Source organism: Solea senegalensis, linkage group LG19 (genome assembly GCF_019176455.1).
Source record: "Solea senegalensis isolate Sse05_10M linkage group LG19, IFAPA_SoseM_1, whole genome shotgun sequence".
In the NCBI taxonomy this organism is placed as follows: domain Eukaryota; kingdom Metazoa; phylum Chordata; class Actinopteri; order Pleuronectiformes; family Soleidae; genus Solea; species Solea senegalensis.
The window spans coordinates 3179304-3197982 of record NC_058038.1 but is presented as its reverse complement, the minus strand read 5'-3'; the positions used below and the strand labels follow the sequence as shown (position 1 = coordinate 3197982).

Below are 18679 nucleotides of genomic sequence, written 5' to 3'. Positions count from 1 at the left end.
TGATTTTGGGCGACATACTAAACTATGACTTTTTGACTTTTGGACACATACTAAACTATGGCTTTGACTTTTGGACTGATTTTGGTACTAAACTATGACTTTTTGACTGATTTTGGGCCGACATACTAAACTATGACTTTTTGACTGATACTAAACTATGACTTTTGGGGACATACTAAACTATGACTTTTTGACACTGATTTTGGGCGACATACTAAAACTATGACTTTTTTTTGGACGACATACTAAACTATGACTTTTTGGGACATACTAAACTATGACTTTTTGTGACTTTTGGCGACATACTAAACTATGACTTTTTGACTTTTGGAAACATACTAAACTGACTTTTTTGACTGATTTTGGGCGACATACTAAACTATGACTTTTGACCATTTTGGATGACATACTAAACTATGACTTTTTGACTTTTGGACGACATACTAAACTATGACTTTTTTGACTTTTGGACGACATACTAAACTATGACTTTTTGACACATTTTGGACGACATACTAAACTATGGCTTTTTAGACTTTTGGGCGACATACTCACGACATACTAAACTATGACTTTTTTGTCAAATTTTGGGCGACATACTAAACTATGACTTTTCTGGATTTTGGGCGACATACTAAACTATGACTTTTTTCTGATTTTGGACGACATACTAAACTATGACTTTTTACTTTGGGCGACATACTAAAACTTTTTTCAATTTTGGTGACATACTAAACTGACTTTTTGACAATTTTTGGGCTGACATACTAAACTATGACTTTTGCACGACTGTATGACTTTTTTCATTTTTGGGCGACATACTAAACTATGACTTTTTGACTGATTTTGGGCGACATACTAAACTATGGCTTTTTGTGATTTTGGACGACATACTAAACTATGACTTTTTGACTGATATTGGACGACATACTAAACTATGACTTTTTCTGATTTTTGGCGACATACTAAAGTATGACTATTTTGACTGATATTGGGCGACATACTAAACTATGACTTTTTGAAATTTTTGGGTGATATACTAACTATGACTTTTTCTGATTTTGGACGACATACTAAACTGCTTTTTTTGACAAAATTTGGGCGACATACTAAACTATGACTTTTTTCACTGATTTTGGACGACATACTAAACTATGGACTTTTTGTCACTGATTTGGGCGACATACTAAACTATGACTTTTTTGACTGATATTGGGCGACATACTAAAGTATGCTTTTTGACTGATATTGGACGACATACTAAACTGTTGACTTTTTGTCAGATTTGGGCCGACATACTAAACTATGACTTTTGACTGATTGGGCGACATACTAAACGCTGACATACTAAACTGTGACTTTTGGGACGACATACTAAACTATGACTTTTTTTTTCTGATTTTTGGACGACATACTAAACTATGACTTTTTGACTGATATTGGGCGACATACTAAAGTATGACTTTTTTTCAAATTTTGGACGACATACTAAACTGTGACTTTTTGACTGATTTGGGCGACATACTAAACTATGACTTTTTCATGATTTTGGGCGACATACTAAACTGTGACTTTTTTGTCAAAATGTGGACGACATACTAAAGTATGACTTTTTTTCAAATTTTGGACGACATACTAAAGTGTGACTTTTTTTGTCAAAATTTGGACGACATACTTAAGTTTGACTTTGGTCTCATTTTGGACGACATACTAAATTATGACTTTTTTTCTCATTTTGGATGACATACTAAACTATGACTTTTTTGTCACATTTGTGATGACATACTAAACTATGACTTTTTCTTGTCAATTTGGACGACATACTGAACAAGGCAATCAGAGATGGCTGAACCCCATTCACGCAACAAGCCTCTGTCGGCCTGTATGTGTAACAGACTTTGTGTCGCAACGGTAGCGTCTGATCAGACGTGTTCAAATCCACGTCAGGGTCAAAATTCTTGCTGTAGTACAAGCAAGTGCGGAAGCACAGACACACACACAGAGCCATCAAAAACAATACTTCACTCCCACTGCAGAGCCAATTCTTCATCCTCTGACTAAACCCTAAAGTAGCTTCAGTTGCTGAAAAATGACATGATGGAATAATGGAGGCATGAAAATGTTTAAAAAAAAACACTTGTTTGATGCTTCATGCACAGCAAATAAACTGCTGTTGATGCTAATGTGGTTTAGCATTGACAAAAAAGTTGCATGTAGCACCTTTATGGCGCTTTTCCACTATGAAGTTCTAGCACGGCTCAGCTCTACTGCTTCTCCATCAGTGACAGTACCTGGTACCTGGTGGGGTTTTTTCAGTACCTGCTCCAAACCGGAGCCGATACTAAAATGTGACAAAAAGTATCGTCACTGGAAGGGTCATGAGCGCCATGTCCGACACAAGAATCAAAGCCAACAATGTCCAAATGTAGATCAATTAAAAAGACTTAAAAGTCCTGAAAACATGCGTTAATCGCCAACATTTAGTAAAGGAAATGTCTAAAATGTCGATATTAAACAGAGGAGTCTGGTGTATTTAGCGTCGGCACTGCTGAAAGCTGGTGATTGATCGTGAGCACAATCACGACCACTTTCAGTGGTATTTCAGTTCAGTGATTCTGTGAACAAATCTTATTAATTAACTGATTCTAATGGTTCAGTTTTACCCAAAACAACTGCTTTACAAGTCACTAGTTTGTGTGTTTGTGTCGCGTAGGAAAAAAACACGTCACAGCAGTTTCACACAGCTGTTGCTATGACGACTCTGCCCACACGGAGGCGGTACTATAGTAATGGAAAACAACCCAAACTGTGGAGAGTGGAGCCATGCCGTGCTGTGCTACAACTGTACAGTGGAGAAGCACCATTAGATACTCATTTGATATCCCTTTTTAATGCTGTGTCACTGTATTTCCCTTCAGTACTTCAACACCACCACCAGGCTCATGTAAATGAGACATTTTTATAATTCTTTCTTCACTCATCGTGCTCTTCTTGCACGTCACTTCATTTTGCTCCCTGACACTGGTCACTGTTTTATGTTAATAATATCTAAAAATGATCTATGGTTTGTATTTTCTTCTTGTGGTCTGGTGTCTGAGACAATGATTTTGTCGTATGAAGGGTTGGGTACCGTTCACGTGGGAACCGCCGCAACACCGGTACCTCGATTTCAGGATTTGGTACCGTTTTCTGGTACTTGACTGTGTTTCCTGATAAATTCAAAATAGTTGAAGTTGTGACAAGTAAATCCAAAATTCATGATTCTCTGTGGTTTATGAGTGTGTGGCACGCATTGTTTTTACGTCGTATCGTACCGCGTTCTGTACCCAACCCTAGTTGTATGTTTGTATTTACTAGTTAGTTATAATTTTGACTTTGTAAACGCTGTAAAATAACTTTTAATTTCATTATATTCCATTTATTTTAACAGCCCCCCTCCTCCAACCAGTGTGTAGTGTAGGTGACATTTCTATTTTGGCAGAAATAGAAGATAAAAAAATTACACTTTCTTGTGTTATATAACTTCAGGTCGTTTATTTTCTACGTCAGGAACTGAGTTAGCCCTACGGAGGCGGCCATTTGGACCGCCATGTTGTTACAGTAGCCCACAGTGGACAAACTAAACATCATTTGAGTTTCGATGCTCACTGAAGGCTACGTAGGTTCAAGGGTGAGGTGACGTGAGGGCTATTCAACTGCAACATGAAACCTCACCAAAAAATGTGGCCACATTTTACGCACTCTACCTTTAGTCACATTCACAGATCCAGGTTGTGTGTGTGTGTGTGTATGATGATATATGTAATAAAAAGATTTATTTCAACATAACCTGCTTTCATTTCCTGGTTATTTTCCCTGCTGTTTGAGGCTCCATCCACGCGGAAACACAAATCTTTCTCTGTCTTTATAAAAGACAACGCGGCTTCGTTTCAGGGAATGTCTTCATCTGCTCCAAACCAGTCAAAACACTGTATAATCCAGGTTAATCACAGAAACAAAAAAAATACTGGGACAAAGAGAAATCAGGGGACATTTAGAATAGATAAAAAATGAAATATTTGAATCATTTGACAACACTACTAAAGACGGTACGGAAGAAGTTGCTGAAGTCACCACTGACATTTACACAGGAGGCAGAGACACCACCGACTTAATCCTCTCACAGAACAACCAGAGATGGGCGGGGCAGGGCGGGGCTGAGCGGTGGCAGAGGAATGAGAGGCCGGCAGATGGCCAGAAAGACGTCAATCCTTTTTCATTCTTCCCAGACAGCGGCAGAAGGGAACTGTGGGTAATTGCAAGCAGGTCTGACGTTAGCTCGTGGGACGCTGCTCGTCACAGAAGAGAAAGTGGTTCGTGGTTCAACAAGAAATCTGAAATGAATACGACAAAATTCACCAGGAGTTGTGCGACGTTGTGGTCGACCGGGAATGTTGAAGCACTAATCTGTGCTGTAGCATGAGAGCGATGGTGGTGGTGGTGTTACACCATCTGAGGTGACGGAGGGTCAGGACTTTAATCAGTGCAGCCATAATAAGAGGCGGGGTCTATTTCCTTAAAGCTGGAGTGTGTAACTTTAATTATGCAGGATTTTGTACCCCTAATTTAACAGCGTTGGGAGTCATTGTGATGCTTAAGTGTCCTGTTGTGGGGAGATTGGGAGGCCACCGACACCGGGGTCCTCAGAATCAGGAGGTCTAGCGAGGTCTCGGCTCTTGCGAGAAACACAAATTGCTTTACGGCACTACTGTACATCCAGGTACTCAAGCAAAGAAAAACGTTGTCAGAGGAAGAGGAAACGACCGTCTGAGCGAAGAGAGGGGAAGGGAGAGGCGAGCATCAGTGGAGAGGTTTTACAACAGTGAGGATAAAGAGGTAAACACCAGGGGGCGCTCTGAAAGGAAAAGGCTAAAAAACAACAACCAGACTTGCAAAGTTCTGTTTTAAAATATCAAGTATTTAGTATTTAAGTTTTTATCGCATCAGCATTTTAGCCAAGATGATTTCATGAGCCACAAAATGCTATTTTTTTCAGATTGGGAAAAATCTGAAAACACCACACTCAACGTTTTCCTGTCTTCTTGTCTATTTTTAATCTGAAGCCAAGCTGATAAAATCTTCTCCGGTTTTGGTGTAGCAGCGCTACAGCGCCACATACAGGCCTGGCATGTGTACTACAGTGTGTGGATGAAGGAAAACTTTTTCATAAATGACAGAAAGAGAAAAAGATTGTTTACGCTTCGCTTTGTTTCCATGTGGATAGGACTCTACATTGAACAGCCACCAGGGGGCGACTCCATTGGTCGCAAAACAGTTTGATAGAGAAGTCTATGGGAAATTTCTCCTCAATTTAGATGTCAATAATAAACGGTTTTCTGACGAGTTAATGGTCTCCATCACTTGTTTCTGCTCTTCTTGAGTAGAGGGTGATGTCAGTTTTGTAAATGATGTTCCAGTTTAGAGGAAAATTGACAGTAAAACACAGCACATGTGAGTGGACTCACAACACACTGTGAAACAACTGTGTAAACGGAATTAAAGTCAGCAGTTTAATAAGTGCTTGTTTCATATTATTGTGCGCTCTGAAATGTGGTAAATCTTGATTAATTTATTCATTTTTATGTGTGTTGTTTCCTTTATCAAAGTTAATTTGAGAAAAGCTTAAATTTGAGTCTACTTTTTCTGACTTCAATTTAATGTCTGACAAAGAGACGTTTTGTCTGCTGCCAGCTGGACATAATTAGCCATGTGGTCATCATGTGTATCACGGCCACAGATCCATGATTAGTTCTGAAAAAAGAAAAAAAAAACCCTGACCCAGAAAAACGAAGACATGTCTGTTTTGTTTCAAGTGTGGAAAAGAAAAAAAAGAAAAGAAAAGCATAACACGAGTCATCTGTGTCATATGGGATAAATGATGAAAAAAAAAAAGATCCTTTCAAGAGGAGAAGATGCTGCGTTTGGATAATCTGCACTCCTGTAAATCACAGCTGCTGTGAAACCTGGGAACACAGTCTGCCATCTAGAGGTGGGATCAGTCATTACATACACAGCAGCACCTTTCTCTGTGTGTAAATATGTGTATGTATATATATATAGAGAGAGAGAGATAGATAGATATGTATAGATATACATATTTCACTCTTAATGAGGTGAATGTGTTTTTTTAACCCCTACAACATAATCAAAATAAACAAAATATAGTTACTTTACGAATATTTTTGGACGACATACTAAAGTATGACGACATATTGACTTTTTTTTCAAATACTGGACGACATACTAAACAAGAGCGAGAAATGCTGAGTCAGCATTCCCAACTAAGGATGATAATGCTGCGTTCCGTCGGGCATCAATGTACAATAATGATATACAGGAAATAACAGGAAGAACAGTAGTTGCTGACTCAGCATTCCTAAAAAAAATAATAACGGTGACTACAGGAACATCATTATCAGAAATGCTGAGTCAGCATTAACAACTTTTGCTGTTCTTTTATCATTACCGTCATCTCCCTCCATTTTTAATAGTATTTTTTTTGGCCGATATTTGGGAACATACTGTCATGAATTTGGCTTATTATTCAGATGTTTCTAGAACATTTGGCACCAGTGTAAACTCGACGTGTCAAAACATTTCTGAATCTGTTGAGTTTGTGCCGCAGCGTAAAGAAACGCAGGTTAATGCTGAGGTTTTTTTAGCGGAATCTGTCGCCCTGAAGAAAAGACTGGAGGCTCCAGATGATCCGTCACATCGTGAGGTTCACAGATCATCTTTCAACTGACCAAAGATAAAGGTCCATTAGGTGTCAATTCAGTCTGAGGGAGAAGGATTTGTCAGCTTCAGTGGGAGAAACGGCCCAAATCCAGGTGTCCATGTCTCGCAGAGGCTTGTCCAAGACGTCTCAAAGCTCTAAATCAGGGGTAGGGAACCTATGGCTCGGGAGCCAGGTGTGGCTCTTTTGATGATTGCATCTGGCTCGCAGATTTCGGCTTTTCAGATAAAACATAAAATATTATCACTTGTTTTAATCCATCCATCGATTTTGGAAGTGGAGGAAACGCAAGTGAATGACATAAATGCAGCACCGTTCTATTCCCTGGCTTTGGATGAGTCAACAGACGTAAGTCATTTGTCGCAGTTCAGTGTGATCGCAAGATATGCTGCTGGTGACACACTGCGCGAAGAGTATTATAACAACATTATTTAAAAGAATAAATTCAGAGGTTTATTATACTCACATTTAGTTAAATTCAGTCTTAAAATATATTATATGGCTCTCACTGAAATAAATTTGCAAATATTTTGCTTTCATGGCTCTCTGAGTCAAAAAGGTTCCCGACCCCTGCTCTAAATGCTGCCGAAGGAGCTTAAACAAAGTCCAGCTAAGTCTCTAAATGCTTAAATGTTCTAAAAATATTCTGGAAAACCTGAAGCAGATTTACTCACAGAATTCCAGCTTTGCCTTCAACGGTCAAAGTAGAAATGATTGAGCATTTCCTTTATTTCTACAATTGATATTTAATGTCATGAATCGAAGTATTGGAAGAATGTTTGTATGGGTTAATTGAGCTGTGAGTGTGCGCCCCCTGCTGGCCCCCTGCTGGCCCCCTGCCCCCCATTTATTACCATATAATAACACAGATTATTAACTTTTCTGACTCCCTGCACCAAACTCCATGGAGAAAATCAGCGATTTTACATCACAGCACACAGGACTTGTTTTTAGACTTCTGTGTTTGAAAGGTTTTATTAGATCAGCAGCTCCTGTGTCCCCACATCTTTAAAAACACACATTTCCTCTATGGTCTTTGGTGTGGGGGAGTGAGTTAAAGCTAAAGTATACAGACTTTAGTTTTCCTGTCAGAAAACGTCGTCTCTCCCTCGAAAGATTGTCCAGGGAGCCATTACAAGGTTGGATGTGTATGGTCTCTCCATCATGTTTTTGCGTCTCACCTGGGGCATGACCGTAAAAACCTCCCCATCACCCCCAGGAGACGAAAAGTCTTGCCTCCCTCCTGATGTGTGACCTCCTTATATATTTCTGAGGGTGAGTCCATGTGTCACCCCGTTGTCAGGAAACGCATGTCAGCCGTTTGTATTTGCGATCTCATTCTTTTGGCCTCCAGCCAAAGCTTGTGACCACGGGGAAGGGTTGGAATGGAATGGAAAACTTTGCGTCCCGGCTCAGCTCGACCCAGAACACTAAAATACATTGTGTAGTTTTACAATACAGCTACTGGCATTTTTTTTACATTAAAGGGATTGTTCTGGGGTTTTTTTGAATGACGTGCCGACACACGGTCAAGGCTGACTCTCTGTGCCCGCGGCGCGCCACCAATATGCTGGGAATGAGCCCGAGACAAGGACGCTTGCTTGTTCAAGAAGAAAAAAACTGATCGACAAAAGGCTCACCTAAAGGTAAGTCACAAAAAAAAGCATGTTTGCTGCTGTATTTCTGACGGGAAACTGAGGTTTGTGTTGCTCTGTAAACCTCCCACACCAAAGTCCACAGAGAAAATCAGCGATTATACATCCCAGCACACAGTTAAGTTGTTAATCCACTACTCCTGAGTTGCTCTATGGGTGTTATTTTCTGACTTTCTCTGTCTGGATTTATAAATGTTAAAAAACACCCTGACCAAACACAGCAGCAGTAGATCAGCAGCGCCACCGTCCCTTTGAGCTAAACTCACAGATCTTCTCTTTGGACTTTGGAGTGGGAGAGTTCCTATACCTACATTCCTAAATTGGAAATGGTACATGGCAATCTCAGCTGAACCTGAACCATCACTTTTAACAGCGGAGATCTGTTGAGCCTCAGATCATCAAACCACAGTTTTGGCTTCACTGCTGAGACAGAAATGTCGCCCCCGGGGGCTCGACAGCGACTCTGACTTCAGATCGTCTTTCCCTGCTCACAACTCTGCGCTGTATACATTACACTGTACGTACCACCGCATGAACATGAACTACATGTCTGCACTACGACTGCTTGCGCCGCGAATACACAGCATCAACACCTGCTGCACTTACCGCGTGTTTAGCCTCTGTATGAGCACATATGTCATCTGGTCTGTTTTGTTATGTGGCACACAATTCATTTAAAATGTTCTAATATACACTGTGTCCTGCCCTCAAATTTATATTTTGTTTAGTATTCATCATTATTTATACAGACATACATTTTATTTTCCTGGTAATCCAGCAGGTGGTAGTGTTGTATTGCGAATGGCGAGCGGGCACTCAACAATACTGGAAATTAATAAATACAGTTTTTTATGATCAGGACTGATATTGATTAAAAAAATTGCTGTTTATATAGATGGGACATTTTTGGCACTTAAGGTGCTGAGAGTAAGTAAGTGAAACTACACAAAACATAATTGAGCAATCAAATCAGTGTTGTAGTTGATGAGTGACATGTCCTTGGCTGTGTTATCCCTCCAAAGTAAATCTCATCATCTTGTATTGTACGGGGAAAAAATAGCATATTTCGTGTTATTGTTTTTTTCTGTTAAACGTGCATTTGAAAAACGAGCATTTTTTTTTAAGCAGCAGTTTTCAGGGAGTGTCTTGATGACTGGGTCATTCTTCTTCTTCTTCCCAAAAGTAGCCAGAAGGTACATGTGTTACTTCTTTGTGAAAGAGAGCTGCAGCTTGATGAAGTGGATTTAAAAACCTACACGAACCACAGCTGACAGTGAATGAACGAACAGTACGTTTCGTCAGTCAACCTGCAGAACATTTACTTTTATTTGATCATTCAGAAAAACAGATGAATGCTCTATTTCTGTCAAATATAATCAAGCACAAGTCTATGATGTCGGTACCTTGATCACACGAGAGGCGCAAACAGGGGCTCAAATCAGTCCAAGCACGGCCACTTCAAGAGACTTTGGGGGCCCCCGGCAAGAGGGGTCTGTGGACCCCATGTCAATCCAAACTAAACCACAGGGACATTAGACGAAGACAGGCGGTTTCCAACCAGTCATAACCAGTCATGATATTTAACCGTTACCTGGTCGTGATACACATATTTGATTTATCATGAATCATGGATATACTCATTTTGAGGTTTAGGAAACATCGAATTTTCTGACATTTATGGCCCAAACAACTAATCAATAATAAATTAAAATAAATAATCGTTAGTTGCAGCCCTGTTGTGGACTGCGTTTGGGACCCCCCCCACTCAGCTCTAGGCCCCAGTACACTGTCTGTTGTGCCACTTCTGAGTCCAACATTACGTTACAGTGTCACCTCCGTGGAGCTCGCCTTCTCTTGACCAGGTACACTTTTAATATTAGTCTAAAAACTGTGTCCGTCTGCTCTCTGTCAGACCTGAGTGACCAGAGGTTCTCTGAGGTAAAAATTAATGCCTCGCAGATCCCCAGTCATCTGTCCATCACAAAGTCCCGTGAGAAGAGTCCCATTGAGCGGAGGACAAGTGCCTCTGCTGTTCTGTCCAGTCAGAGGTTCGTAATCCTCTGTGCATTCAGGGTCTTTATCCACTCCTTCCTCATCTCCTTCCTCTCCGTCATCTTCATTGTCCTTTTCCCAGAGCAGCGTGGAGATGTGATGGTACTGTGTAGTTTCCTCACACTCCATCCCTCGGTGATAGAAGTAGCTGAAGTTGGACACAATGACGGGCACCGGTAAGGAGATGGTGAGTACACCGGCGATGGCGCACATGGAGCCCACCAGTTTTCCCCCAACAGTCTCTGGGAACATGTCCCCGTACCCGACTGTCGTCATGGACACCACCGCCCACCAGAAAGCCTCAGGGATGCTGGTGAATGACGTGTCGGGTCTGTCCACCTCAGCGAAGTAGACAGCACTCGAAAAGAGTATGACGCCGATGAAGAGGAAGAAGATGAGCAGGGCGAGCTCCCTCAGGCTGGCCTTTAGAGTCTGGCCCAGAATCTGCAGACCCTTTGAATGACGAGACAGCTTGAAGATCCTGAAGACCCTCACCAGTCTGATGACCCTGATGAGGGCCAGAGACATGGAGGGCTGTGCGCCTTTGTCCTTGGCCAACTCCGTGCCAAGTGTGATGAAGTAGGGAATGATGGCGAAGAAGTCGATGGTGTTCATGACATCTTTGAAGAAGTGCATCTTGCTCGGAGAACAGATGAAGCGCACAATGAGTTCAAAGGAGAACCAGAAGATGCAAATCGTCTCCACGATGAAGAAGGGGTCCTGGAAGGGAGTGAATCCAGGTGGGACCAAGATGGTTTCATTCTCAATGGTGGGGTGAGGGACGACGGTGAATTGCTGTAAAACAAAGGAGAATGAAAAAGTGCTGAAGTGTTGTACAAGATCAAAAACAAGATCACAAGAACAAAGACCTCCACCAAGATTTAAACATGTTGTTTTACATAACATCCTTATTCTGATTTCTTCAGATGTTTCTGAGATACACGCATCTGAACGTGTTAATCGTGCCTATCCATGGTTAATTTCAATTGTTGCCAAGTTTCTCTACATCAGACCCTAATTACACTTAAGTCTTGGTAAAATGGTACGGTACAGTCAGGGTGGAGCTAGTCTGATGCTATAGGGTCTAATCCTGCAGACACATACCAAATTAGGTTCAAATCTCATGATTTTGGCAGAGATATGTTTTTTCTGACATCATCAGTGGGTAAATTATTACCACAATGTAATGGTCACATACTTGGATGATCACCTACTCATCATAACAAATTCTGATTGATCTGTGTCAAAAACTGTGGACAGGAACTTGCTTACAGAAGGATGAGAACACAAGCTGCAAAACAAACGGCAAACGAAGCCCTTGTGCCAAACAGATACCAAATATATTCCATCGTCTGTTGGTTATAAAGCACACGTTGGACAGAGAACTGTGAAAATAAAGGGGAAAGGTAGGGCGACAACAGAAAGCTCCATGGCGACGAGTGTCAACAGAGCGGAAATAAAGATTAAGAAGAGTAAACAGGAGACGGGCGGAAGATAAATGAGAAGAAGCGATTCTTTCCAAAGTTCGTCCTCAGCACATTCGTAGTATGACATCTGTCATCGGGATCTGATGGAGCCTGTGAGGCCTGTGATACTGTGCTAACTTCTCTCTCTTCTCCATTTTCACCGTCGCGGCTTTATTTTTTCCTCATGGACCTTTATATGAATCGGTTTCTCTAAATTTAAACATTTTGTTCATGTGACTCTGGGTTGCGTTACACCTGCAGTCTCCTGCTCGACTCAAGCATTCGACACTTCATTTAACGCAGCTGCTTGTTTTTTTTCCTGGAACTAGTCGCAGGTTTGATATGGCTGAGCGTTTTAACAAATTAGATCGAGTTACTCTACACAGCAAATGTACTTCATCAGTTCATGTTTTTATGTTCCTCTCTGTCCATCAGCCTTGCATCCTCGGGTCTGTTTCTTTGTAAACTGCTTGGAAAACTTCACAGAACACATTTTCAGTTCTGGTGGCTGCCACTGTTGCAATGACAGCCTCTCGTTTTCAAGTCAGTCCTAAAACGCTTTGAACGTGGCATCAGTTTCGTACCAAATACCGGTTCTCCTTTCATACCAGAATACAGTGTGAGGTTTAGCTAATTTGAATTAGTCAAATCTAACTGGTATCCAGATTTATCCACTTATTTCCTCCAGAAGACAGATACTATTAGTGGTAAACAGGGTCTGGTGTGGTGTTCTGCTGCTGCAGCGTGTCTGCCTGAGGTTGTTGGTTCAGAGATGGTCTGCATACCTTGGTTTTAACGAGTGGTTATTTGAGTTGCTGTCGCCTTTGAATCAGTCTGGTCATTCTCCTCTGACCTTTGGCATCAGCAAGGCGTTTACTCCTGCAGAACTCAGACCAACAACCGTGCTACATTTAAAGTCACTTCAGTCAAAATGTTTGCCTCATTCTGAAGCTCTGATTGAACAACAGCGGTTTGTCTTGACCGTGTCATGTGATTGGCTGATTAGATGTTTAGTTTTATGAAGAGGCCGTTACATGATCTACCTTCTGTTGAGTGAGTGATTACATGGGGACGGCTGTGTACGTAGCTTCGGGTTTGTTTGTCTCTGATCTATCTATGTTCACGTCTGTGAAGGTTCTCCAGGTCATAGGCATCTTCGGTAGTTAGCTGTAGGCGACTGGACTAGCTTGAGTTAAGTTTGAAGATGTCTCACCTCTCCTCTAAGAGGCTTCTTCAGTTCTGAAGAACTTACCAGTTCAGAACCTCTCAGAAACATCTTCACACTCAATACAAACACGGCCAGTCACTTAGAGTGGTGTCATTGCTGCTGATGGAGGACGTAAAGCTGGCTCACGCTGCTACCTGGTTGGTCTGAACCTCCAGAGTTCCAGGCTAAGAGTGTGTGTGTGCAAGGCCAATTTTGCTGCTGTCATCAGAGATGTTGAACTTGGAGCCTCTTTTCCAGTCTGGTGGGTCACCGTGTTTATTAATACATTAATACATTTGTTGATGTGTTAAAGTGCACTCCCAGTTATCCTTTCTCTATATATAGACCTTTAGATCTCCAAGGGGTAACGTGAGACAGGCTCATTTCTGTCATTCCCTTCACATTTGGCTCTTGACTCTCTCTCTCTCTGTACTATCTCTCTGTCTCTCTCTCTCTCTCTCTGTCTCTGTCTCTCGCTCTCTCTCTCTCTGTCTGTCTCTCTCTGTCTCTGTATCCTCAACTTAACACCCAACCTGAATCTACTCTGTCTCTGGCTCTCCCTGTCTCCGTCATTCCTCAAGTCCAAACTAATCTCTGGAAACCTTCTCTATCGGTTGCTCTTACTCTTTTGTCTCCCCTTGATCAGAAATCATAGTGGGTTAATAACCTTATAAATTCCAATATAACGTTCCTCAAGATCACTACAACAAAGGTTAAAGATCAACAGAGTGTTTTGCCAACTGAAGTATGTCAAACGCTCATTCTCCCACACCCAAGTCCAGAAAATCTTCTGCTGCTTTGTTTGCTAAGTTTGTATGACTTTGAGTGAAGTCACAAAAACAGCACATTAGAAGTTACTGATGGAGGCAACATTGGATCAACAACTCGTGTGTTGTGACGTAAAATCGCTGATTTTCTCGATGGACTTTGGTGCAGTTTAGCAAAGGTTTCTAGTTGGAAAAAGTCTAATAGTGAGATGAAGTGGCAAATATATTCTTAAGAAATCCTAGACATTTTGTTAAGTGGTGAGAGTGCTGAGTGAGCCTCTGGTGCTGGCAGTGCCTCAACAAACCTGAACTATCCCTTTTATTCTGAGCATTTTTTCTCTCAGGGTGGAGACAGATGTTTTCACCTTCTGTCACAGCCGGTTTACATTTGTCTGTCAACACCTGTTGTCCTTCTATCTTTGCCTCCTCACAGTGTTAACATCGGTCTTTTCACCCTGTCACTCATCTGCCTTCCCTCCTTCACATGAATGTGGTCCAACATGACGACCATCTACACCCTCACTGCTTCCTCCCTCTTTAAAGTGTCAGCACCATGGAAGTGCTCCTCACCTCCCTCTGCTCCTTCTCATTCCTGAACTCGGGCAGAGTCTCCAGGCAGAAGATGAGGATGGAGATCACGATCACCATGACGCTGATGATGGCGATGATGCGAGCTCCACTGGACGACTCTGGATACTCAAACAGCATCCAGAGACGACGCTTCAGGTCGTTGGTGGGTAAAGGTCTCTCCTCCTCTTTGGGGAAGCCTTCGTCCTCCTTGAAGCGGTCGATGATCTCGTCGCTGAGCTCGTAGAAGCGCAGCTCCTCCATGAACATGTCTAGGGGGACGCTGGCGGGTCTACGCAGTCTCCCGCCCGACTGATAGAAGTAGAGGATGGCGTCGAAGCAGACGCGGCTCCTGTCCAGGAAGAGTTCATTCCTCAGGGGGTCGAAGTAGCGAATCCGACGCTCGGGGTCTCCCAACAGGGAGTCGGGGAACTGGGAGAGTGTGCGGATCTGCGTCTCGTAACGCATTCCCGACACGTTAATGGCGAGACGTTCAGCCAGAGCCCAGCCGTTCCTCCACTGGCAGCGGCGCCTTTTCGGCTTCTTCTCACTGATCTCCTTCTCCAGCTTGTTGTGCTTGTCTTTGGTCTGCTTGTCTTCATCACCAACCTCCATAGCTTTGGATCTGTCCTCCTTCCCTCCTCCTTCCTCGTGACTATCCATCTGTCCGTTTTTTTGTCTTGAGTATCTCTTTTTAGTTTTTCTGCCGCTTTGCCCTGAAGAAAAGAAAACCCATAAAGGTTAAAGTGGAATTCACTTTGAGGCTCGGCTCATACCTAGAGTTTCAGAGATATGCTACCGTCAATGTGATGTAAATATCGTCATTAATGTTGTTAAGTTTCACTTGGTATTCTGAAACAAGACAACAGAGTTTAAGTCCTGGGTCGTACTTTCCTCCTCCACATGCTCGCAGAATGTCACCGTGGTTGATGTGTCGTAAATCTAACCGAGGTTAACTTGGTATTTCCAAAACAGGAGAATTCAGGCACGGGTCATTCTTGTTCGCAGAGGTTCACTGCGGTCGGCGTGACAAACATGTCGTCATTAATATTTTCTCGGGTCATATTTTCTGAATCCTCAGACATTTGCTACAGTCAATGTGACGTAAAAATCATCAGAACTTCACCGCAGTTGATATGTTGTAAATGTCATCATGGTTAACTTGGTAGTCCGATACGGAATAGGTTATACTTTTTCTGTGAGGTTAGCTACGGTCCACGTAACGTAAATGTCCACTGTAAGGTACACAAACCCTTTTGTGGAAGAACAAAACCACCTCGCTCCCTGTAGCACGACACTTTTGAGTCCAGTAGGTGGCGCGCTCTTGTTTTGTTTAATAAACAGAAACCTGAGAAGAAGATGGTGACGGTGGACACTTGCTTGTGGTTATTGTGATATAAAGGTGTTTACAACTCAGCGTTCAAACACAAACAGGGGCTTGGACGTATGCTTGCAACACACAAATAAACTAGCTAACAAATATATCTCAGTTTCTTTCTTTGCTAGTTAGCTAGCAATACAAAAATAAACTAGCCAACATAAACATATCCCAGTTATCTATCTCTCTAGATCTAGGTCAGTCTGTCTGTCTGTCATGTGACAATCACATGTAATGTAAATATTCTTTATTTAAAAAAGAAAAAACTTTGATTAAACCAAAGCAGAATTGTTATTTCGTACATTACATGTGTGTTTCTCTGTGTTAATATTAATATGAAGCTGTTAAAAACAATGATAGTCCATGTCGTAAGTCTCATGCTCGTTCACCTGCTCATCACCATGTCCACTTCACAGAGACAGAACCTCAGTGTGACCATGACTCCTCTCCACCTCTGCGAGATCTGAGCGTCCTTCACTCGCTCCGAGAGCCTTCGTCATCATCGTCGTCATCATCACCACCATCAACAGCATGCCATGATGTCATGATGTCCACACGTGTCCTCCTCGGTGGACGGAGCAGCACTTGTGTGTCTCCTGTGGTGGACAGAGTTGAGAGTGTGAGGCCTGTTTATAGGTCACTGACTTTATTCACCCACTCCCTGTTTCACTCTCTCTCTCTCACACACACACACACACACACATTGGGAGCTGGGGTGGGGGGTGGGGTGCTGTCAGGCAGAAATTCAATCTTCCACCGTCTCCTCTCTCGTCTCTGGCCCCTGAACCGTGGTCACTTACTTAAACATACTGCACATGTTTTACATGTATTGAACCTTTAACGCTCACACACACACACACACACACAGCAGGGACCTGAGGAGGAAGCAGAGGTGTTGACGGTTATGGATATTTGTCCATGTCTATGTCTCTCTTCTCTTCTGTCGCCCTCATTTTAATCAGCCTCAGGGCTGTGAGTGTGTGTGTGTTGCCAAGCAGGTCAACAGCGCCCCCTAAAGCAGGGGTCACCCACTGTTCTGAGACCATGTTGATTTAACGTTGCACAGTAACGGACATTTGAAGATTATTGTGCATTTAATTGCATTTACACATATTTTTAGTAAATGTTTAATTTTTTATTTAAATGTTTAGTCTTAGTTTAGTTGTGCGTTAACTATAATGCTGCGTGTTTATAGGTTTAAATCTTCAGGCTTTACAGTGAGTTTTTCTGATGTGATGTTAAACGATTCAAAACTAAAAAAACGTCACAAAACAGACACGTTTTTCTTCATGAAAACGAGCCGTGAACTTTGAACTGTGACGATTTTTGTGTTAACATCAACAGAATTTTTGCTGAAATAATGATAAAATAATACAATTTTTGTTTAAAAATCAGTGTAAACGTTTATTTGAAAATCACACATTTGTTATTTTATAGTTTAAAATCTTTACTATACAATAAAATTATCCTTAGTACAAACTCACCTCTTCATCACCATCATCACCTTTTTTTTGAGTAATTTTCCAGGTTTGACCAGCAGAGGGCAGTGCAGCACCACAGATCACCAGGCCTGCTGTTGTTGACTTGACGCTGTCACTCACATCTGTTCACATCCGTGTGCTCCGTCTGCAGCGTCACGCGCCTTCAGATAAGTCAGCAACAACTTTTCTGTGTCACGAGATCGTTTTTCTTTAATTGTTTACGTTGTGAAGTTTAATGTTTTTGAAGATAAAAATGATAACGAGGTGTTCACTGGTCTTTAAAAAAGTATTTTATTATTATTAATTCAAACTTACAATACAGACAAACCGGTCACGTGACGGTGTCGTGTGCACCCACGGCGCGAGCAGTTTTTACTCGAGTTCTTATGAAAAAGTGAAGAATCTGCTGTAAAACTATAGGTTTCAAAAACACTTTTCTTATTGGTTTGTCATGAAAGGAAAAAAAATGACATTTTAACGTGAATAATTCAGTTATTATTCACGTTACACAGAATACACAGAATAACAATTCTGTTATTATTCACAGAGGAGAAAACTCGGGAAAACCGGACAAAATTAATCAGAAATATTTCGAAAATATTTAAAAACATCACTTAGTGTATTTTAAACTGTTTTTTTTTATTTTTCTGATTTAACAAAAACCTTCACTTTTCCGTCCATTTAAACTTTGACTTTCAAACTGAAAATATTGGCCGCAGTTCAGACGTCATCATAAAAAAGAATCAATAACACTATAAATAAAAAGCCTATTAATTATTAAGAAATACAATCTTATTTCTATAGTATTTATTTTTCATCACGTTATTACGTGTATATTACTTTAAAAAATGACATCTAATTATGGAGCTATTATCTCCTATAACTATTGCCAAGCTATAAATGACATGATATTACCACAATATTCCATCTTTACATTATTACCATGTTGTTACTATTGTCTTCATTTCAGGTCTAATATTAGTCACACTCGTACCACTAAGCACAAGTACTAGCTCATTTTTTAAGATTTCACCCCTTAAAAGCCAGGTTTGTGTCATGATGCCACCACGTTTGAAACAACTGAATTTGTTTGTGTTGATTGCAGCCTGGAGTATGTCTGTGATTAGCAGCAACACTTGACAACACTGACAGTGCCATCTAGTGGAAATAGCATGTTTGTTTTATATATGGCCATAATACATGCATTTTATTATATCTGGGTGTCAGTTTGAAAAGGTTTCAGTGGGACATTTTTCATACATGGTAAATTTAGAAAATGAACCAAAAATGATTTTAACAATTAAAATAACGACAATCGGTCACTTCAGATC

General features: G+C 41.3%; 1 protein-coding gene across 1 annotated transcript; it reads right to left on the bottom strand.

Annotated features, from left to right (window-relative positions):
* Positions 1–9719: 9719 nt before the first annotated feature.
* On the bottom strand, positions 9720–16513 carry LOC122784837 (potassium voltage-gated channel subfamily A member 7). Its single transcript, XM_044050206.1, has 3 exons — positions 16257–16513; positions 14493–15205; positions 9720–11277 (listed from the first exon to the last, which is right to left on the bottom strand). Exons 2-3 carry the CDS (start codon positions 15150–15152, stop codon positions 10339–10341), a joined length of 1599 nt encoding a protein of 532 aa, XP_043906141.1. The 5' UTR covers positions 15153–15205; positions 16257–16513; the 3' UTR covers positions 9720–10338.
* Between the last annotated feature and the right edge of the window lie 2166 nt (positions 16514–18679).